This window comes from Helicoverpa armigera, chromosome 6 (assembly GCF_030705265.1).
Source record: "Helicoverpa armigera isolate CAAS_96S chromosome 6, ASM3070526v1, whole genome shotgun sequence".
Lineage (NCBI taxonomy): Eukaryota > Metazoa > Arthropoda > Insecta > Lepidoptera > Noctuidae > Helicoverpa > Helicoverpa armigera.
Window position 1 is genome coordinate 7503480 of NC_087125.1, and position 24126 is coordinate 7527605.

Consider the following 24126-nt stretch of genomic DNA (forward strand, 5'->3'; position numbering starts at 1 on the left):
AGGTTTAGTTTACGTATCTAATAGATAACTGCACTTATGTACCATCATAGGTTCTACCTTTATGATCATGACGTATCCTATATATCGCCATCCGAAACACATTGGTCACAGTCATTGGTGTCCAAGATATACTTAGAAAGTACATACAAACTTTTGCATTGCAAAAAGTTGCATTGGTACTTGCCTGACCTGGAATCGAACCCACGCCCTCATATTTGAGAGGTTGGCTCTTTACCCACTAGGCCACCACGACTTTTATTACACTCACAACTTCATTACAGGTATTTAAACTATAAACTAAGAGCACGCGCACACTTCAAACTTTTAGTAGTTGGTTTAGGTTCATAAATCAATATGAAAATGAATGGAAGTACACACGTATCAACGATCAGGTATTTGTCCGGAATCAGACCGTCAAAAAACTTTGATGGAATTCTCTTTTTTTTTCAGTCGGCCGTGTCTGCAAAAGTCTGCAGTGTGTAATATAAATATTAGATAAAATTGGAATTGGCTCCTGTCGTTGACTTTTAACAATATTTCAATTTTTCTGAGGTTTTTCTCAGAACTACAATATAATGAACTAGCCGTTTTCCCGCGGTTTCACCCGCGTCCCGTGGTAACTACTGCCCGTACCGGGATAAAATATAGCCTATGTTACTCGTGGATAATGCAGCTTTCGAATGGTGAAAGAATTTTTAAAAACTGTCCAGTAGTTTTTGAGCCTATTCATTACAAACAAACAAAGTTTTCCTCTTTATAATATTAGTATAGATATTCGATATAATAGGTATATCCATATTCCTAGGCCAAGGCCATATCAAAAGGCTTACAGACTTCATATTAAACTGTTTGCTAAGTCAGCAGTTGATTCGGTTAACTGAAAAAAAAGATCCCGGCGAATTGAGAACCTCCTCCTTTCTGGGAAGTCGGTTAAAAAACTTGACAAACTTTTCTGCAGGCTTCTTACGGAAGCTACAATACCATGATACACCAATGTCGACAGAACTAAAGCACTTTTAAATGTTGAGAGATTTTATATTGACCTATAACGGGTTCACTTCCGGCTGACGAGTAGAATATACATACTTACATGTATGAGCTAAATTATAAATGCTGTATTCTGCGCAATTTTTACCATTTCCCTAATTTAACATTTATCTAACTTTAGTGAAAAATCTTGCAACCTGCAACTCTTTTTTTATTTATGATACTAACAAATAAGAGTTGTGACCTTCGGATAACTAGTTAGGTTTCAAGATTCGTAAATCATGATCAGCTCTAAAATACAGATGCCTAACGAAAATCTTCTAGGGTCGGAATAAACGCCTTAACAACTATTTAGTTGGAATCTGGTTGATGGTTGGTTGATTGGACATTATCCTGATAGCATTCCACATAACATCGATAATCAAGTTAAGTAAATAGCTATGCTTAGCGCATTGTCGTCATGATGTGTTATTCTGATCATATACCTACTATTATTACAAGTAGGTAGACACTCGTTCATGCCAATAACAACAAATATACATAGGTATATACAACGTGACACTTTTTTCGATAAATAAATAAAACTTGAGCACATACGCAGTGTAGTAACTTAGTAAGGCACTTTTTACAGGATATCATCAAATGACAACTCACACTGTGGGTGCATCCCTTTGTCCCTTTAACCTATCCCTTTATTTTCACAATCTTTATTTGCAAATCGTTTAAAATTTCGGGAACGGAACGAAACGAACGAAACCTTAGGACGACATAAAAAACCTGAGACAATATTTATTCGTTATATCACAGAAAGTTTATTAAGATTTATTTGATCACGACCCATTACATATTAGGAATACTTTTAGAGGACTTTGATGTTTTTACAGTGTAATACATTGGTATTTTTACAGTGTAATGTTTCATAGCTTCACTTTTCCGACAATCATAGAAATTTGATACCTTGCAATATGAGTGCAGTAGTGTAGGAGTGTAATAGGTATATGACGTACTGGAAACAAGGCATTCACCTGATGTGAAAGCAATATTAATAACTTATTTTCATTTGTAATAGGTACCTATAGGTATTTATCAAAGCTGACCTCGACATTGGAGGAGGCTAGGCTAGGTAGTGCCGTACGTATTGGGGCTATTTGTAACATACACAGTAAATGTTTTATCAGTTAAGTACCTTCATATGTAGGTACGTCAGTGGCTGATTCACCAAGATTAAATTGAACAACTCGCCTTCTACATTTTTCCGCCTTTTGTTTGGTCATGCGAAAGCACATTGCTAATTAGAATAATTTATGTATAGGTAGTGTTATCAGATATCCGTTTGTAATGAATACAGTTAATAAGAAATAGGAATATAATTTCAGGAGGAAGTTCTCCATTCTTTTGACGTACAATTTATTAATAACAGAATGCGCAATACAGAATAGGCACAGTTAATAAATACAGAGCCACCATTTGACCTCAAACTCGATTATCCTCTTCCGAACAAAAAATAACGGTTTGTTAAATTAAACTTAAGTGATAAAGCCCTCTGCCATACAGAGGCTATCATATTTAAAACATTGATGTCATCATTTGATGCCTAATTATAAACTTTAAATAATAATTAAGTACTGTCATTGTGGGATAACACATATTAAAGTTCGCGCCTATTTGTGACCTACATGGTTTCAATGCCTATTTTGACAAATCAAATAAATATATACAATTTCCATTATAGGTCCAGGTCCAACAATTTGAAATTAAGTTTATTAATTTTACCGATGTGACGTTATTAGGTACCTATATAACTACAATTAATAAGACTAAACCCAGTAAACAAAGTTCGAAATGACAATTAAGAAAGATGCTATTTTCAGCTTAGGCAACAGGGCTTGCTCGGAAGAAAATCAATCATATTTTACCTAAGTCAAGGCGTACCAGAAATGATGAAATATATTTTTTATTATCTCTGCTTCAGTAGTTGTTCTAAAAGGTCAATTGAAATATTTAACGATTGATAAATTATTTTTAATTGGTCGGTCTTTTAATTCATAGTTATTACATTTTGTTTATATTAAGATATCATTTTTATCAACAGATTGGTAACAATAAATGCAGTCGAGCAGAAAAAAAACATTAAACACGCATTTTCCATCATAACTTACCAAAATTAACGAGAAACGAAATGAAACGATATACAATAATGATAACACATAGGTAGGAAGTGGTGAAGGGCGTTTGTGGGCTGTCTTTTGTAAATTTAACCTTCAAAAAGTGCTGATTTTCAGCCTACTTTGAATTAAATGTTTCTGCCTTCATAGCTTGAAGTCACCGAACAAAGTACTGAAAATTAAAAAGACTTACCTACGATATGTTTGCTCACTGCTGCACATAATTCACCCACATTTTTAGAAGCCAAAGCTTTTAAATTTTAAATGATGTAGGTGTATTTCTTCTTCCTAATCTAGACACACGGCAGTGTGTCCGCCAAGTTCGAGCAAAAAAAGCGACACACCGGCCGTGGGTTATATTACACGAACCATTTCGGGCCAAATTCGACCCCCCTGTAACTCAAAATCTATTTTATTTACTCATATCAAATTTCTAGTATCTGTTGAGACCCCCTCACTTATCTAAAATACAAAATTTCATTAATGTACCTATTGTAGGTCTTGAGATATTGACGTCAGAAAATCGCTATTTTTACTATACACTCACTGACTGACTCACTCATCAAAAACCTAGACCACTTCCAATGGTCGTATTGACATGAAATTTGGCATGGAGGTAGGTCTTTATGTCAAGGTAAAGGGAAAAATCTGAAAATGGCCAAGTGTGAGTCGGTTTCAAAATAATGAAGGTGTTTTATACCCGGTGTAAATTTATACCCCTAAGGAACTAAAACGAACTTTTATCTATATTTATATAATATATCTTCGAATGGTACAAAGGTTTGTATTTAGTCAAAGTAAAGTAAAAATCTGAAAACGGCCAAGTGTGAATCACTTTCGAAAATAACGAATGTGTAACTTTGATCCACGAACATAATATATGATAACATGTCATGTCAGTCAGTTGGTAAATCTAGTCCATTTAGTTAATCTAGTTCATTTCTTTGTAAGAAACATAGTGCATATTAAAAAATCTAAAAGATAGTATAAATGAGACATTTCTTTAACTAACTTCATCATAAGAAAAAAATAAAATGAACAACCTTACAAAAATAAATGAAATCCCACCCAAAACAAAAATGTGAAAGACTGCCAAGTTCGATAATATGGGAATGCTTCGCCTATAAAAGAAGTGAGATCTGAATAAGTACCAAGTTCCATACACATACCTCAATTAAAAATAGTTACTTTTTAATAATGTTACTTGGCAAGTTTTAATAGAAAATTAAATACTTGATTCATTGCGTTTAGTAGATTTATAACAAGGTGTATGAAAACATGCCAAGTAACATCATTAAAAAGTAACTATTTTTAATTGAGGTATGTGTATGGAACTTGGTACTTATTCAGATCTCACTTCTTTTATAGGCGAAGCATTCCCATATTATCGAACTTGGCAGTCTTTCACATTTTTGTTTTGGGTGGGTAGTAGAGCTCACATAAAATGTCGGTAGGATAACATTATCTATATGGCAGTGCTAACTTATCATCATAATCTGCAGTTGTTATGTAGGTACCTCATCTACACATCGCGGTCAGTCCGTGGATTGACCATCTTGTCATGACGAGTTCTTCGGTTTTTCGGAAAGCCATTTGTCGTTATCGGTAGTCAGAAGCCAAAAAATTTGACAACATGATTTACAAGTGGTATCGAGTTGCCCGAGTAACGGGGTTGTGGTGGTCAGATGGGCAGTCGCTTCATGTAGAATACTGGTCCTCACTGAGTCCTGTTAGAGTGAAAGCCGACCCCAACGTAGCCTAGCTTTTCCGAACTATATTATGTCGGCAAATGACAGCCAGGACCTTCAATCTGCTGTGTTTTTCAAAACATGCGGGGAGTGCCAGGGTTAAGACATACTTATCGGTTGAACCGTCCGGTATTACTTTGCCTAAAATCGTAGCCACGTACTCCATTAGGTTTTTTGACCTTAAGTTTACCCACAATATGTTGCAGGGGCGATAAGTCGATCTAGAAAGGTTTAAAACATAACGAGCAAAGCTCGACCGTTGCTGATAAACCATAACAAACCTATTCTAGGTTTTCTTTACTTGTTTCCTGTTGTTTTTCCCCAACACCCGGAACAAGACGCGTACGTCATCAACTATCTTCGAAATAGGTATATCTATCGCTGTTTGTTTGTTTGTGAAAGCTCACCATTTATAAAAATATCAAATTCATAACGAGTGGGCAATTGATTATTCTGAGACAATAAAAAAAGTTTAGGCAAAACAAATGCGTAAAACCTTTGAATGAACATTAGAACAGCATCCAGATCGGTATAGTGATTGTTCACACCTATGCCTACACCAACACCCGAAATATTATAATAGTGAATTGAATATTGCTTAATACAAACATATAATTTAAAATAACTACTCAAATAATCAGATGTTACGGTAACCTTTGCGCTTTTATCGTATAAGTTTTTATTTGGTACGTTATATCAACTGGCAACAACATCGTTTATCATTTAATAGCCTCGTGACCTAAAAAAATGCTATTTAATTATTTAAAAAATCTTTTGTCCTGAGTTTGTTTATGAAAACAATGTAAATAATTATGCTGTACTGAAACTACTTACTTTAAAGTTCAGCTGCAGCAATTAAATGCCTATTAACCTGTGTATTCACGATCCTTTTTTGATTGCCAACACAAATAGGTAGGTACATAGGAAAGTACATGATTAACAATATAAAAAAATAACTATTTCTAGACACACAGAAAAGTGTTTACTTTGTGAAGTTGGTTTTATTAATAATACCAAATTTTAGTTGCTATTAGGAATTCCCTAATCAACTCAATAATGGCAATTTCACTAAATCAACAAGAAACAGTTAAGTAAGGATTTCCCTCAATACTCTGTCCTCTCTATCATCAGATTATTTCTATTGCTACATATAATGTCGTCAAATGTGTAGGTACGCCAAGTTCTTACATGACTCGCGCCATAATTTTTTTGATAGCTGCCCTCGATTTCTCAATGTCACGATAGGAATTGTTTTTATAAAAGTTTCAGAAAAACAAAGCTTTTGGGCGCCATAAAATTTACGGCTAGCGTATATTTATAATTTTCTTATAAGTAGCTTAATACGGATGCTATACTTCATGTTAAAGACAATTAGTGTCATTACGAAAAACATAATCAGACGTAAGTATGGCACGTGAATGTGAATATTTGAATGTCTGTTAAATTACCTGCCAAACGTCTGTATAACTCATAACTCAATAATACTAACACCAAATATTTCCGCTATAAAACAACCTATTTCATTTAATATAGATTCCATGTTTAAAGAAGCGCTATATTATCTTATCACAAAATAATTAAACTAATTTTGATTTTTAAGGTTATAACCCCCGATAAACTGACGGATGAATGACGCATGATTATAAATGAAATCCTACTTATTTTAAAGATTCGACCTAGTTTATTGTACCTATCCTAATTATAGCAACAATCAAGTTTGACCTGTATTTCTTTACTTTAAAAACAAGCAGCTGCTAATATAAATATTATTATTTTTATTAACTACCATCTTCCGATTTTAGTTTTCCCGTGTCCTTCTCGTGCTTGAGGTCATCTAAAAAAGTTGAAGTTCACCAAGTAAGCATTTTTAAGAAAAGCACTTGTCAGATCAATACCCTGCGAGGCAGGCAGGTAGTCCCTTTCCCACAAAAAATAATTTCAATTAATTTCGGACTTGGAGTAATCAGTGAGTATCATAAAAAGAGAGGCGAATTTATAACCTCCTCCTTTTTGGGAGCAGGTTTACAAAATATAGTAACTTTATTGATGCTCTCCTAATTACAAGGGGACTTGGGGGAATCGGAACCACAGGGTACAGCGAACTACTTTTGCTTACGGGTACCTGAATTTGATATTTAGAAAACATAAAGGGATGCGGGAGGACTACATCTGACTCGTCACATCGCAAATTAGAGATTTTTTTGGTCATTGGAATTCTTCCCGGGCCCGGATAAAATATAGCCTATGCTACTCTAGATAGAATAGCTTCCCAAAAGTGAAATCGATTTTTTCAAATCGATTCAGTTGGTAAGATAAACTTAAATGTTTCCCCCCTGTTGTACTTACATGTAGAGATGAATAATCACATGATCAAATCTGAGTTGAGAATTCAGGTCTAGCTAATAATTTATCCATAGTCAGTGCAAACTCAGATAGAAAGAACCTGCAACACAAGAACACTTGTAGGAGCGCAGATATTCTAAACAGCGGAGGTTTTAACATCTAAGTATTCCATGTACATTGCGCAATACTAAAACAATAAACATCGACACACAATGAACTTCGTGGCTAGTAGTAGTTCTAGTTTGATGTCATACGCTGATAGATAGTGTCAGCTTTAATTATACATATCTAATATATGGCTCATATCCCGTTAGGAAGCACTAATTCCGCGAATCACGGACAGCATACGGCTACATGCGCAAAATTTAGATCGTGGATGCGGACTATCAAACGTTTTGAAATTGGGTCAAAATCAACTTCCATTGACAAAGCTTTAAAAACGGGGCCGCGACATAACACCAGCATCTGTTATCAAAGCGACAGGAAGCTGCTGCTATCAACTTGTCGTTATGTATAAAACAGAATTTTTGCAATTATTGCCGAAATAATAACATAACTCCCACGAATTCGTATCTGTAGCTGATAATATAAGGTTTTGTGTGTCGCGGTGATAAAACTTCACGACAACAGATAACAGAACACTTAAATGCCTACTTCTGTAGGTATAATTTATATATACAGCCTACTATTCAGTTAAACAAATCCAGCAAGAGCAAATAAGGCAAAGGATATTTTCAAATTTAGTCCGTCATTTCTTTTTTATCAGCATGTTAAAGGTGGGGCACTTGCTTCTTGCTTACATTATATAAATACAACATTTTGTTTTGATAAAGTCGGCCGGTCAACGTTTATACTATTCCGGGGTGAGTCGCCCTGTCAATGCACGAGCTCATTCATGAGTTCCTCTTTTATCACCGTGACGTCGGCTGCTACAGAACATTGAACCCAAACTGAACTATTCCATATTCCTAATTTTTTTAGTTGATAACTCCGCTTGTAATGGTTTTACCTACGAAGAATATGCGTTTGTGCACTTGCCTAACTACACACATTGTAGTTTTTTTATGCTTATCCACTACTAAGGCTAATGGAGAGATTGAGGATTTCAATATTGCAAACTGACAACTCATTTAGGTTTAAACTTAATAAACGGTTTGAATAAAATGAAGCAGTTATTAATCTAAGTAGGTAATCATAATATACTTAGGCACCCGTTTTAAAATACTGCAGCAGGTACAATGTTAAGGCTCGATGATCCTGTCTTCCTAATAATTTATTTACAGTATGTAAACTGCGTACGTAGGCATGTCCATAAGTACATCATCAAATGCCCTGTCAGGCGCATTTTAGAAAACTCTGACACTAGGACTTGATCGATAAGAATAAGAAAATGAAGAGTTTGTGTGTTTGTTTCGACGTACTCATTTCAGAAACTGTTACCCACATCAAAAGCGTCCCGGCTAAGGGCAGACTATCTCTGTACCAAATTGTATTTAAATTGGTTCAGTAATTTTAGCTTGAAAACGCGACAAACACTTTCTCCTATGTAGTTCTCGTATAAATAAATTGAGCTGCAACTGAGACAAGGTATGAGTTAGGTTCATTAGTTTCCAGTGTTTGCAAGTCGGCAGTTCGATTACTCACGACTCGGTTTTATGGTGCGAGCGTTGCACTGAAAGTTATTGCTTACTTCCAGTAAAGTGAAATAGGTCAATAGTTTCAGTACTGTAACAAAAGCCAGTTGAATGTGCAGCTATATTCCTAGTTTATATTTAGCGCGGGTCGCTGACAGTATGATGCTAGTTGAGAAACTGCTACCCACGATGATTAATGTTGCAAGACTAAAATATTAAACAATAGTAGTGATTTGTAAGACTATTAGAATATCTAGGTAAGTACCGGCTCTCGCTAAAAATCAGCGCTGAGGCTTTTGCCCGTATAGGGTCTCAGCATTATGCTGAGCGAGGGCCGTTTCACGTGGGGTGTGACACATATTTCCCATACTGTATTTGAATTGTAATTCGTCTTTTTTTCTTATTTCTAACGATTGTAATGTTTAATTTTATTTATTTTTTGTAAGGCAGTGTCACACGCGTGAATAAACGCATTTCATTCATTCATACCTTTCTACATAGAAAACATCCTGGGATAGATAAATTCCTTCTTATGAAATAAGTAAGTAGGTACTAAATACCTAGGTACATAAATACAAAACATGTGTTGAACATAAATTTTGAAGAAACACTGAAATATGATTCCCGAACGCGCGGTCTGCTTCAAAGTGATTCAAAGCTGCACATATTGCATACTGTCATAAAGCTTACAGTCTTACAGTCGCCCTGAAAAAGCTCCGCGCTGCACTTGTGTGACTTGGGACTTTGGGACGGCGACCGCGACCGTTAGTTAGCAAAGGAGGCTGGAATTCGACTCATCGGTACAATTTACCGGAACAACTATTCCTTAGATGCCCTTAAGCCAGGTTCGTCCTGGTATAGTTTTTAAGTAACAGACTCTTGGGTTAAGTAATGGAGTCGCATAAAAAGAAACAATGATCTTTAACAATGATTTTTTTTTAATTAACAACAAAAAAAATGTATAGGTACCTATCAATGTTCTAATACGATAAGTGTAACATTTTGGAATCGCGATCGGCTACAAAGGAAACTGCCGGTATACAAAGCTGTGGCATGCATGCGTGTCGCGAGCCGCACTCCGGGCGTATATCGGGAACGCGTTTATGAGCCGACGGGTCACCAGATTCCGGTAAATGCTCGTAAATCTCAACAGTATGCTCCGGTTTTTTACTTTTGACATAGTTACAATAATATTAATTAATAGCTTGTCTAAGAATAGGTACACCAACACACAGTGTTAGTTACAATACCTGCGTCATAATCATAAAATAACTTACGATATTGAACTACTAATTGATTTTCCTAGCAATGTGAAACGTTCTGCTGAAAAAAATACTCCATCTTCTTTCCGAACTTTCAGTCGTGAATAAAATCGATTTGTCATTAGGTATTCGATTCATGGCCATTTCTGAATAGGTAACTGTAAGTTACCAAGAATATTTGCAGGAATTTCTACAAAATTGTCATAAATTACTGTTTCACAGTTAGTGACTGTTGCGGAATCTCGGGAACTATTTGAAACTTAGATATAATGAGATAGTAATGGTCTATTTACATCAGTGACTACTGACCACGCAGAACTTGATATTTATAGGTATGTAGTTACGTTGTATGTTGTAATGAGCTTTATACTAGGGTTAAAGATCCATGCTAATAAAAATCGGTATAAGTAATTGGGCTCTACCTACAAACCAAATAAGTTCAGTGAATACTTATGGCGTGAAAGTGCGGCAGACAGATACTTTGATCTGTAGAGAAGATTATGATAATTAGTAAGAACATTTCATACCATATCATATTTCAGGCAAATAAATGATTTATTATAATAAAAGTTTCAGCGTTGAATGAAAATGTCAAAGTTAGTCCCTTAAAATCTTAGACAATTTTCACTAAAGTGGTGAGTGTATATTCCCATCACACTATTTGACGAAGCATCGTTAATTATATTACCTACAAATGTAGGTACAAACGCCAAACGCGATGTCAGTGTGCCACCCTCTGTGGATACAGATTCGATTCTTGATTAGTGCGTAAGGACGAAGTGCGGTTTACGTGGACAGTGGACACTAGTGGACAGTACCGTGGGTCTAAGTTAAATTTAGCTTGAAGCAAATAAAATAGAAAAGTAATACGAGAGTGTAGTATATTGAGTTCGATTGTCATACACGTGGATGGCAAGCGGGGCGCGGGGTGCGGGGAAGCGGCAGGGGTGCGGGCGCGGGCTGCGGGATGTGCGAATGGTCGTTATCGCCTTGGACACTGCAATGATTGTTTATCCAGCCTGTTCCTTGAATTGCAACCAATGACTCACCCATTTTATAATCATGTGCTAGCAGTATATTTTGTTGTCATGTAATAATTAGGTATGGAAAAAATTTGATTACAGTCCTAAGAAGTTAGCATCGTGCGCCTCTACAAAAACCTGACTCTACTTTGTAGTAGTACTATCTAATTTTTTGTCATAATTTTTCAAGCAGTCTTTGGTTTACTAGGCAAGGCATTGAAGGCACGAAAGGCGCTCACAGACGAGCCTGAAAAATCTCGCAAGCATAGGTACACTTCTAACCAATTTACCGCAATTCATCAGAGAATATTATGGGAGCTTTTGTAATAGGAGAAGCCATTACGTATTTATTTGCTTTCCCAATAACGTAAATATTTTTAAACGATTTCTCATAGACGCAGACGCAGCTGGTCTGCTAAATGTTACGTACGTAATTACTTAAGTACTTATTTGTGAAATAGCAATTGAATGTAACCTAATGTGTAACACTAATAGAAACATGTGTTAGATGGAAATATAATATACCTACACATTTCAAAGCAGTAACAAGTAACTGATACAATTGCCTAGGTAAGCCGGACAGCAAGGTCGGTTATGGTCTCCCTTGAATCGATTGTAATGTTTTGTTACTCGATATTGGTGAAACACGCGCATGTATACTTGGAGCCGCCAATGCTACAGAGGACGACATGCCTCCCACACACGCTTCGTCCGGAAGCCATGTACTACACCAGCACATTACTCAACCCTGAACTGCACAGCTGCACAGTTATGAAATATTTAAATTAAAAACATATTTTACAGGAAAACAATAGTTGTTAAAAAATGGCACACAATTAGCAACTTCCGTATCTGGGTATATTGAGCGCTTAGGAATATTAACTTCGTTGTTTTTCACTTCATACATCAACTTCATTTAAATCGTTTCAGCAGTTTTGGCATAAAAACGTGACAGACAAACAGAGTTGCTTTTGTATCTATAATATAGATAGTATTAAGGATTAATTTACGAAAAATCAAAGTAGAATAGAACAATCAAATCAAAGTAGAGTAGGTACCTATAGTTTACAGCCCCCTCTTCTGTGGGCAAGTCACACTAGAACTATGAAGAAAGATTGCTTACAAATGCAATCATTTCAATTTATCGATTCGGTAGCTGAATATAAAATTAAATGTGCTGTACATTAATTTAAGTCCCTTATTTCTAAACATCATTTTATAAACTTTCCGAAGCTCTGGTGAATCAGCAGAACGCCGAAAGTATCTCAGTAGGTACATTAAGCAATTGCATTGTGAGAAGTGTCCATCAATAGACGCATTTAGGTCATTGCATGAACTCTATTAATATTTTGATATGATAAGCACGATATTACTATGACTAATTGAAAACAATCTAAATTGTGAGGATAAATCATTCTATTACCGTGCTCTAATACTTAGGTAGTTCCAACGGTGCAATATCGTTTAAAAACTAGTAAGGCGTTGAGCTCCATTCTATTGCATTGCGCTGTCATGCATTTAACAACGTCGTTATTTGATACGTTTGAATTTGATACTTCATAAATTGAGATCGTGTTTAAGCTGCTACATTTAAAGCTAACGTACTTACACTATGTCTAGTTCCAAGTGTTACAAACAGTGCTACTTTGCTTTCCTGAAAATGTTTAGGTGCTTGATTAGATCTAGGTATTTTTTTCACACGTAGACTTAGGGCCTTCACAAAAATTGTGTACCTACTCCGAGAATTATGTCATGTTTAACAAAATAGGTAGGTATGGAAAAGCACTTTTGAAAATGACAAACTGAATGACTATAACAGGTTCTGATACACATGTTGCTAAAGGATACAATTCCATTTGACTGCAATAAAACTAGAATGAAGAAGCCGTGGTTAACGTCTGGTCTTTTCAAAAGATGATGTAATGCAAAACGCTGACATCATCTTTCAACCATAAACCACACTGCTAAATCCATTTCGACTCGTGAACGGTAAAGTAGTTCAGCTTTTGTCAATAGATGTACCTACATACCGGTACAAATATTATTTCTTGGTTATGCAGATGGCAATGTAATGAGTTAATTTGATGAATCTACCACTATAGTATTGTTATTGAGGCATCACTCTTATTGACCAGTGGCCTCGATATGAGAACTGCGACTTTAGCTATAAGGAATTTACAGCTAAGCAAGTGTAAAAACCCCTCATGTGAAACCGAGGTACCTAAGATATACAGTTTATGAAAATATTTTCAAATACAGCACTCATAACATCAAAATGTTTCTATGTGTGAGAGGAATAAGTGAAGGGTGACGGTAAACAAAATTTCGGATAGCTCTCCAAATGTTAATCTACCCATCTACAACAAAAAAACATAAGCATCTTGTAACACCTACAAAATGTTGTGCCAAAAGGCTTTGACACGTCACTTTTATCTACTTAGGAATTAAACACTGATAGATAATACTGAAATAGATTAATGACCAAGATTATTATAAACTCATTTTCATGCTCTATTATAAAGTAGGAAGTGCAATGTTCTTACACTTGCTCTGCATCGAATGTATGTCAGAGGTCCCGACGATAAGGCACGTTCTTTGTTACTTACTCCACTATGCAGTATTTTTAATTAATCTTTAAGTTATTATATGAATAAATCGTAAAAAAACAGAACCATACATATCTACATGTATAAATGAAAATATGTACCTACTTCATACATCCATTTTATTCTAAGTAGAAAATATATTTTTTGTGACTGATCATTCATTCAAAATCAAAATCAAAAATCAAAATCAAAAGTCATTTATTCAAAGTAGGCTGAAAATCAGCACTTTTCGAACGTCAATACAAAAGACAGCCCCCAAAACGCCCGCCCTTCACCACTTCCTATGTGTTTTTGCTGGGAAGAAGAAGTGGTGGAACAAACTCCCCAGCAACACAATTCTGTCTGTATGGTTTGAAGAACCGTATACAAATATTTAAATATCACTATACAACATTGTGTACATAAATTTGTATATAAAATCAATTCAAATAGTTAATCATGTTGGCTAGTACACACCTTACCCATACCTATTACTCAAGCAGTTACAAAAGAAATCTATTAAAAAAAGAGTGAAAAATATAAAAAATATAAAGCCTCCATTCAGTGAAGATAGATATAGTTTAGGGTGCACCCACCGACATGTCAAACAGTTTTTATGAAAAATTAAAATAAAATAACAACATAAACAATGAAAACGGTGAACTAGGACTACCGTTCAAACCAAAATCATATACATTAGGTATATTACGGGTGTACAAATATGTAGTCAGCAAGACGACCTGGTACCACAAGCAGCACCCGTTCACGAGCATAACGCGAGGATCAGCCATCGCCCCCCTCGCACATTTTTGAGGGAGGGAGGCAACCCGACCACCGACGCTACCGCAAGCAATACCGTCAAAGGGAGCATGACGACTTGCAACCACATAACAAGAAAACAGTTAATACTAATAGATTCGCAGTCGCTAGTAGACCATTTACAAAATTAAGGAACAACTCATCGTAAAAACAGAACGATGATGGTAATTAGTCAGTATACATAAAATTAAAAAATGTCACGTATAAAATAATATAAATCACATCAACTCATAATGATAACTTTTGAAGCTGTCCAGTGTTTAACATGAGGACCAACTATTTTTATCGTTTATGTAGTCATTAACTGTATAATAAGCTTTCTTCGACAGAATAGATTTGACCTGCACTTTAAATTTATCAAAAGGCAATTCTAAAACGACTGAGGAAGTTTATTATAAAATCGAATACCAAGCCCCATAAATGTTCCATGTACCTTGTGAAGCCTGTGAATGGGTACGCACAGTTTATGCTTGTTCCTAGTGTTGATACTGTGGACATCACTTTTCTTGGTGTAGTGATGAATATTCTGCCTAATGTATAAAATGTTAGCAAGGATGAATTGCGATGCCACAGTAAGGATACCTATTTCTTTAAAAAGTTCCCTTAAGGAATGCTTGCTACCTAACTTATATATTGCACGAACAGCTCGTTTCTGTAATACGAAAATGTTTTCTATATCTGCAGCTTTGCCCCACAGTAGAATACCGTAGGACATAACGCAATGAAAATAACTAAAATAGACTAGTCGAGCTGTGTCTACGTCAGTGAATTGTCTTACTTTTCTGACGGCGTAGGCAGCAGAACTAAGTCTACCCGCGAGGCTAGATATATGTGAGCCCCACTGTAGCTTTGCATCAACTGTTATTCCCAGAAACACTGTTGACTTCACAGTTTCAAGAACTTCATTATTTAGGATTATCTTAGGTCCTAAGTGTTTTACATTAGGCAAAGTGAACTTAACACATTTGGTTTTTTTAGCATTAAGAACTAAATTATTTGCTGTAAACCAGTGCGTAACTAAGGAGAGTGCATTGTTCACGTCATCAAACTGCTGCCTATTCCTATCAACTTTGAAAATGAGAGATGTATCATCTGCAAATAATACTACATCACATATATTTTTTAAATGGAATGGTAAATCATTTATATACACTAAGAATAAGAAAGGACCTAGAATAGAACCCTGCGGCACGCCTAATTGAACTGGTAGGCCTGAAGATTTGACACCGTTGATGTCTACGCATTGCAATCTATGATTTAAATATGATTCTATGACGTTTAAAGCTCCGTTTTGAACGCCGTAATAACGTAACTTGCGTAAAAGTGTGTCATGTTGAACGCAATCAAATGCTTTGGAGAGGTCGCAAAAGACTCCAATTGCGTTTTGAGAGTTTTCCCATGCATTAAAAATATGTTTTAAAAGAGCAACACCAGCATCAGTAGTCGAACGACCTCTAGTAAAGCCATATTGTTCGCTATGGAGGAGGCAATTTACATTAAAATAACTGAGCAACTGCTTGAGTATTAACTTTTCAAAAATTTTACTAAACGCAGGTAGAATTGAAATTGGTCTAAAGTTACCAATATCCGACTTGGTTCCTGATTTAAACAAGGGAACGACTTTACTTTGTTTCATGAGGTCCGGAAATACACCCGCATCAACGCATTTATTGAATGTAACAGCTAGATAGGGAGCAACAATGTCAATGATATTACTTAAAAGTTTAGTGGAAATACCCCAGTAATCACCGGTGTTTTTTGACTTAAGAGTTTTGAAGACATTGATGACGTCATGCGGCGTTACATGCTTAAACTTGAACAAGAAGTCACACTTGGGTACACTACTACGCAAAAGCTTCTCAGCATCAGTCGAAGATGAATTTAAGGAGCGAGTTGTAGCTATGGGTATATCGGCAAAGAACTCGTTAAAGGCTTTTGCTACGTCGTCCGCATGACTAACAAGTTTGTTATCGACTAGGATTTCAAACTTCTTTTCATGACTGACCGATTTACCAGTTTCGTTATTTATTATTTTCCATGTAGTTTTAACTTTATTATTAGACTTTTTTATAGTGTCGCTTATGAATTTAGATTTTGCCATATTACAAACCTTTTTGAATAATTTTGAATATTGCTTAACATAACTAACAAACGCATCATCAAATTGATACGTTTTTATTTCATATAGCTCATACAGCCTCGCTCTACTTTTATAAATACCTGTCGTGGCCCATTGATTAAAGTTAGCCGAGGTACTTTTAATTTCCAAAGTTTTAGTTTTAAATGTAGAATCAAATTCATTCTGAACAATACTGAAAAGTGATCCATAGATGGCATTAGGATCCTCGTTGTTAATAATTTTGGGATTAATTTTTTTAGCTACATTACATTTAAATCTGTTACAACGACTAGCTGAATGGGGCCTGCATTCAATTTTTAGTGGACTCGTATGGATAATCATGGGAAAACTCACTTTTTGGCCACAGTGGTCAGACGTGAGGGCGTTGAAGACTAAATTATTATTTGATTCATCGGAATCGGTAAATATATTATCGAGACAAGTAGAAGAAGAAGCCGTTATTCTCGTTGGTTCATAAAATAAATTCACTAAATTGAAAGACTTAAATAAGTTCAAAATTCTAGTAGTTAATGGCGAGGCCTCCAAGATATTAACATTGAAATCACCACATACAATTTTACGTTTGTGACTTGATTTTAATTTATTAAGTGAATCTTCAATTACCGATTCGAATATATTGAAATCTCCTTGGGGGGGGCGGTAAACGCAGATTATAATATAACGCTCAAGTTCCACACAGGACAACTCTATAGTGCGCTCGATAGAAAGTTTAACTATATCCAGGCGTTGTTTACATTTTAAATTATTTGAAACTAGAATCAAGGAGCCGCCTCGAATAGCCTTACTTCTTACAAACGCACTTTGTATTGTGTAATTGTTATCATTAATAAACAATAACTCATGCTCTTTTAACCAATGTTCAGTTAAACACAAAACATGAACATTGTGGGTTTCCATAAATAAACTTAATTCTAATTCTTTGCCAGACAGGCCCTGCATGTTTTGATGTACAACATTCAATACATGCGGTCCATCCTTTGTCGCGCCTAATAGTTTAAACTACTGGGCGAATCAATAATTATGTTAGTAGTACTACTAACAGTATCCGTAGGTATGTAATAAGTACCAGTGTCAATGTGTATATTATATGCTAAAAGATTAGCAATGTGTCTTCTACAGCTAGGTGGCAAATACATTGAGTATTCAGTTAATTTAAATCTACTTGTAAATTGGTTTATATCAAAAAATAAAATCGCATTATCAAGACGACATGTCCTATTATAAATTAACATATTTAAATCAAATATGTGCCTATTTTGTTCCATTGATAAACTGTCAGAATAAGGCAAAGCACACAGTATGAATTTGATTTTTTTAGTTTCATTTAAATGTGTCATCAAGGAAACACATTCTAATATGTCTTTCTTTGTAACAGCCAGGCTATCCCCATAAAGCAATATAACAGTTGAAATGGGATTAAGCTGTGATGATTTAATATTTCTAATTAAGTGGCTAAAACTGGCACCAGGTACACAATGATTAATTACCTTATGATGCGAACACTGATTAAAAATGCTACCAAAACCTTGACCAAAATGATCTGAAAATATGTAATTAATATTTTTATTATTATTTAAATTAATATTTGCAATGGAATCTACTACTTGACACACTGGAGCCATGCTGGTGACTAACTGCAACTCAGATGTTGGAGGATTACATGGGAGAGTGTCAACCGGTTGAGACACCGGTGCCATGGAGGTGATTAATTGTTGCTCAGGTTTTGAAGTGCTGGCATGATTACACGAGAGGTATTTTGTCAGAGACTCCTGCCTCTCTGCATTTTGCCTCACTAGGTCAGCCAGCTCACAGGCCTCCTGCATGCGCTCACTCAGGACATGTTGCGATGCTTCATATTTGCTACAAATATCCCTAAGAGAAGATTCTGTACGACAGAGATCCTCTTGTAAGCGCTGAGTGTCTCTCTCATAGATATACCTACAAACATCCAATTTTTCTTCACAATTGTTTAAGTCACTTAACAAATTAATGTTTTTCTTCTATTATTCTAAGTAGAAAATATAGTTTTTTCTAGTATTCTGGCGTCTGTGTTGGTTGTTGTTTTATTTTTTTGGGGCTAATGATTAAAGTTTATAAATATGATATCGGGACGACCTACTATGATTTCTCTAAAATATATTCAGAATCAAACTTATTACTATGAGTCAACGATATTTATCAAGCAAGTGTAAGTAACCAAAGTGCAATGCTCTTTCTTGCTTAGGTGGTGTGCAACCAAACAGTATGCGATTGTGCTGGCATCAAAGGCGACCGGGGTGATACGGGCCCCCCCGGAGTCCCCGGCATGCAAGGGGACTATGGTGAAGATGGACCCATAGGCCGCCCGGGTCGGCCAGGCGTGCCCGGAGACATCGGTGACAGAGGCGATTATGGTGATAAAGGAACTCATGTATGTTTAAGCACTAAATAAATGTTTTTTTTCCACTCCTGTTCCCATTATTATATGTGTACTAACCATTTCTATTTTTAGGGCATCGATGGACCTTATGGACCAAGAGGAGACACAGGACCACAAGTATGAATTTCTTAACATAGTACACAACTTGATTGACAAATAACAATTTCGATTATTCATTTCCTATAATGTGTTTTATATTTCTAGGGTCCATTTGGATCAGAAGGTGTCATAGGAATACCAGGGTTGGACGGATGTAGTGGCGTGGACGGTATAATGGGACCACCTGGACGAGTGGGCTATCCCGGTAATAGAGGACAGCCGGGACCTGCAGGAGAGAAGGGTTCCCAAGGTATGGCTGGCGAAGGAGGTGTCAATTCAAGAGGAACGAAAGGTGATACTGGTGAATACGGTCGGCCAGGAGCATTTGGACCTAAAGGCGTTATGGGTTATAGAGGTGATAGTGGTTTCCCTGGAGAGGAAGGAGATGAGGTAAGGAAAAGCAGACAGGCATAAATCAAGTAAATAAATACTAAGTACCAATCAAGTAAATAAGTACTAAACCAAGTAATGTGACGATTAAAGTACCCGTTAATAAGAGTACTAAAATCCCGCGACAAGCTTTTACATCTTATAAGTTTTGTTTTGCTTATAAATAATAATTTAAACGTAAAATAACAAAAAAACTAGTACGTACTAATTTTATTAAAACTTATCATTATAAACTTTAGGGTCCAATGGGACTTCGGGGAGAACCAGGAGATGTAGGAAAAGATGGTGAGGATACCGTCGGACCACCTGGAGAAAAAGGAGACCAGGGTCCAATAGGAGAACCGGGAAGACCAGCGTCTATAATAATAACCAGCGAAGTTCGACAGAACCTCACAGTTATAACGAAGGGTAATAAAGGTGAAAAAGGATTACGAGGACAACGAGGAGTAAAAGGCTTGAAGGGAATGCAAGGATCGAGGGGTCAACCGGTAAGATAATGTCTCTGTGTTTAAACAACAATATCAAATAATCTTCATTGAGTTGAAAAACTACTTAAGTATAGATTTTACTATTAATATAATCTATTCAATTCAATGTCAGCCTTTTTCTATTCAATTTCGTATCTAGGTTCGTTTTGCGCTATACTTAATTGGGCAAAAGCTGTACTTAACTCAAAATTTTAGTATTGTTAACGAAAAGGGTTTTGTGAACTTGTTTAAACAACGTATATTTTTTTAGGGACCATATGGTCCTGACGGTCCACAAGGAATAAAAGGAGATCAAGGTGGAGATGGGCCCAGAGGAAAAATAGGCCACCCTGGCCGAGATGGTAGTCCAGGACCTAAAGGACAAAAAGGTGCTCCCGGATATGTAGGGCGCGATGGAGAAGATGGATTTAAAGGAGAAAGGGGTGAAGATGCCGAACAGGGCAACCCTGGACCGCAAGGTTTTCCTGGAGAACCTGGCATCTACGATGAAAGACTAGATGTACCACCAACACAAGGACCTCAAGGACCCCAAGGTCCTGAAGGTATTTTGGGTCCCATTGGAGCTCCAGGTCTTAATGGACCTAGGGGTTTGCCTGGTATTGAAGGGCCACCTGGAGTTCCTGGAATAAAAGGTTATCAGGGCAGACCTGGCATCCCAGGCACATCTACAAAAGGAGAACCTGGAAATGATGGTTTCAAAGGATTCCGTGGATTTAAAGGATCTTCTGGTCCTAAAGGATCGCCTGGTCCTACCGGGCCAAAAGGTTTTAAAGGTGCTAGAGTTATCGGTCCAGATGGCGAAGAAGGTGAATCTGGCACAGATGGCATGAATGGCCAACGAGGTGATCGCGGAAACCCTGGAGATATGGGTCCACAAGGTTATCCAGGTACAGGCGTACATGGAGTTGGCCCTCCAGGAGAAAGAGGACCACCGGGAATCCCAGGATACGTTGGTGATCCTGGTTATGACGGCCGTCCAGGATTCCCTGGTCCTAAAGGTGAACGTGGAGACGATTGCCCATATTGTAGATCAGGTAATACTTTTTTTATTATTTTGACAATTCAGTAGGTCATTCAAAAATTAAGATTTTTTTCATTCAAACGGGAGAAAAGATATTTAACAATAACTTATTACAGCTTTTACTAGCTAGATATTTGTTTATAATTACTGGGCTTATTTCTACTTACCCCCGAACCACTGTTCTCTGTTAGAAAAGTTTGTTCGCACAAGCGAAAGGTTGATATTGTTTGTTTTCAAACGAAGTAGAATCATGTACTTTGCTATTATTTGGACTAGGTTTTCTAATCCATGTATACCAAGGTGTTCTACGCATCTAATGTATATGTCGTAGCCATATCGTAGAATTGACCACTTCATGAAAAGTTTGAGCATTTCATGAAATGGTTGCGTTTCATGAAATGTTCATGTTCATTTGACCAGATCGTTAAATCGTCAACATTTCTCGATTTTGTCATCCACGTTTGGCCGTATGGTAAAATAGGTATCCATAACATATTTAATATATGTAAATCCACAATATTTTAGGTCGACCCATTGGAGTTTAATTTCATAAAATCTGGTAGTGGTCAATTTTCCCTATAGTAAGTTGTTTCCATGAAAATGCGTAAAAAAATCAGTACGCTTTTACCTATTTAGGTACTACCAAACCAATATATATCAGTATTTTAAGGTAAGAAGAAAGTTCGTCAAAAAAGTGTGATGCCGTGGAAATAAGCTCAGAAAATTGTGAGCTTTGATGTTTTATGCAAAATTTTATTTTTCAAAACCTACTATGTACGTACGTAAGTGTAAGTTGTACTTATGTGTTTTTTAATATCCATTTTATATTTCGCACTCAGGCTCAGATGGACCAAAAGGACAGACGGGAGATGATGGCTTTCCGGGTACTAAGGGTTTCCCAGGAGCCGAAGGCCCTTCGGGTCCTAAAGGTTTTAAGGGCTTCCCTGGTATTCCTGGAGCAAACGGACCAAAAGGACCAAAAGGAAACAAAGGCTTAGTCGGTGGCGCTGGACCACAAGGGCCAAGAGGACCAAAAGGAATTATTATTTATCCACCTTTAGAACTCATGAAAGCAGATACTGGGGAAGACGGAGACCAAGGTATGTAATTTTGATAGCTACCTTTTATTTTACACATTTTTTTCTGTATTTATTTTATTCAATTTGGTATATAATTCGTATGCAATTACTAAAAATTGATGAAAAATCATGAAGTAGATCTTGGACAAGGGTTAATAATAAAAAACCGATTTCTATTTATTATTTAGGTACAAAGAAATTGGGTATTGAGGGAGTTTACATATCCCTAAATATATATTTATTTGTTATTCTTTTGTGGTATAGCATTGGAGAAATCAATTAATATGTTTTATAAATATTCCAGGTTTTATGGGTGCTCAAGGCCTTCCGGGTGATGCAGGATGGCCAGGCTTTACTGGAGACTCCGGTTTCAAAGGTTTAAAGGGTAAAATGGGTGAAGACGGATATCCTGGTAGGCCGGGAAGAAACGGAACGAGAGGACGCGATGGCCAACCGGGCTATCCTGGCCGTTCAGCTACGATTCCTATCCAATTTCTTACTGGGGAAAAAGGAGAACCGGGACCGAAGTAATCATTCTTATAATATACAAAATGTTATCCTTGTTAAATGATTTGCTTTTCCAGTTTTATTTCAGTAAATCATTTTTGTGACCCTCTACGTGACAGTCACTTTGATGTTTTCTAAAGTTTCAAATCCAGCTCGAAGTACCTACATAGGTACCTATTTGGCAAAACTTTGATGCAAGGCAGTTGTGCTTTTAATTCTTTGATCAACTTTCCAATTTACTAACATATTAGCTAACCTAATGGTAACCTATGTTATAACAGGGGAGAAATTGGTGAACCTGGAGAGGACGGTCTTCCTGGTGAAGTCGGAGAATCACTTGCCCACGGAATCAATGCCAAAGGCCCGAAAGGGCCCACAGGACCACAAGGACCAAAAGGTCAGCCATACAAAAACTGCCGATTGGTGAATTATCTTTAAATTGCTTAACAACACGCGTGCCAAAATAAATTCCATTATCGAAATAATAATAATAATTTAGCAGAAGTAAATGAATAAGACCATAACCTGTGGATCTAACAAATTGTAGCTTTTTACCAAATGACCTATGAGGTACATTACCCAAAATTCGAGTAAGAACTTAATAGGAAAGTTAACTCACTTGAATTGGTTATTATATTAGGTAAAATCCTATTAATACGATACTTCTTGTCGATGTCCAATTTACTTTAAACAGTCATCGAGATACCTACTCAAACATAGCTTCCTTCCAAGTTCTACATAAAAAGGCTTTTTCAGTATTTGGTTCATTTTAATTAGGGTAAATATTTTATACCAGTACAGAAAGTAGTAACATGTGGATGCGAATGAAACCGCTTGTATTTTTGCATGTCCGTTTTAATTTTTTTGCTAAAATAAAAAAAAAAGTTATTCTTTCAAAGGTTACCCTGGAGCAAAAGGAGAAAGAGGTGAAATGGGCTTTGACGGTATTCCGGGAATGGAGGGTGATCAAGGACCTCCTGGCAGATCCATGCAGGGAAGAAAAGGTTTTAAGGGTTTCGTGGGCAGGAAAGGTGACGTTGGACCTTTTGGAATCCCTGGTACCCAAGGACAAGCTGGACCTGAGGGCTACATGGGAAGCAAAGGAAAGAAAGGTTCACGAGGAAACCCTGGTTTACCTATTATAATGGGTGAAAAAGGATTTGATGGTTTACCTGGTGAAGCAGGAGATGAAGGCGAAGCAGGATATCCGGGATTATCGGGTAGAACTGGCTCCATGGGAAACAAGGGAGAGCAGGGTTTTCCTGGAGATGCGGGTCCTCAGGGACCACAGGGACCTCAGGTAAAATATTATTTGTGAAAATATTATTATATTCTTGGTGTATAAATGTCTATCTTTCAATATGTCGTACTTATCTAGTATCGAGATCTATGTATCTGCACATACTTAATTTATAAAG

At 36.5% G+C, this 24126-nt stretch overlaps 1 protein-coding gene across 1 annotated transcript in view; it reads left to right on the forward strand.

The window, feature by feature from the left end:
• Window positions 1-24126, forward strand: part of LOC110380348 (collagen alpha-3(IV) chain) — a 32897-nt gene that overhangs the window by 1583 nt on the left and 7188 nt on the right. The window contains exons 2-10 of the mRNA XM_021340303.3: window positions 18930-19115; window positions 19197-19241; window positions 19329-19613; window positions 19853-20101; window positions 20352-21135; window positions 21962-22222; window positions 22506-22728; window positions 22990-23105; window positions 23608-24008. Coding sequence (XP_021195978.2) covers window positions 18930-19115; window positions 19197-19241; window positions 19329-19613; window positions 19853-20101; window positions 20352-21135; window positions 21962-22222; window positions 22506-22728; window positions 22990-23105; window positions 23608-24008 — 2550 coding nt within the window. The remainder of the gene's footprint in view (window positions 1-18929; window positions 19116-19196; window positions 19242-19328; window positions 19614-19852; window positions 20102-20351; window positions 21136-21961; window positions 22223-22505; window positions 22729-22989; window positions 23106-23607; window positions 24009-24126) is intronic.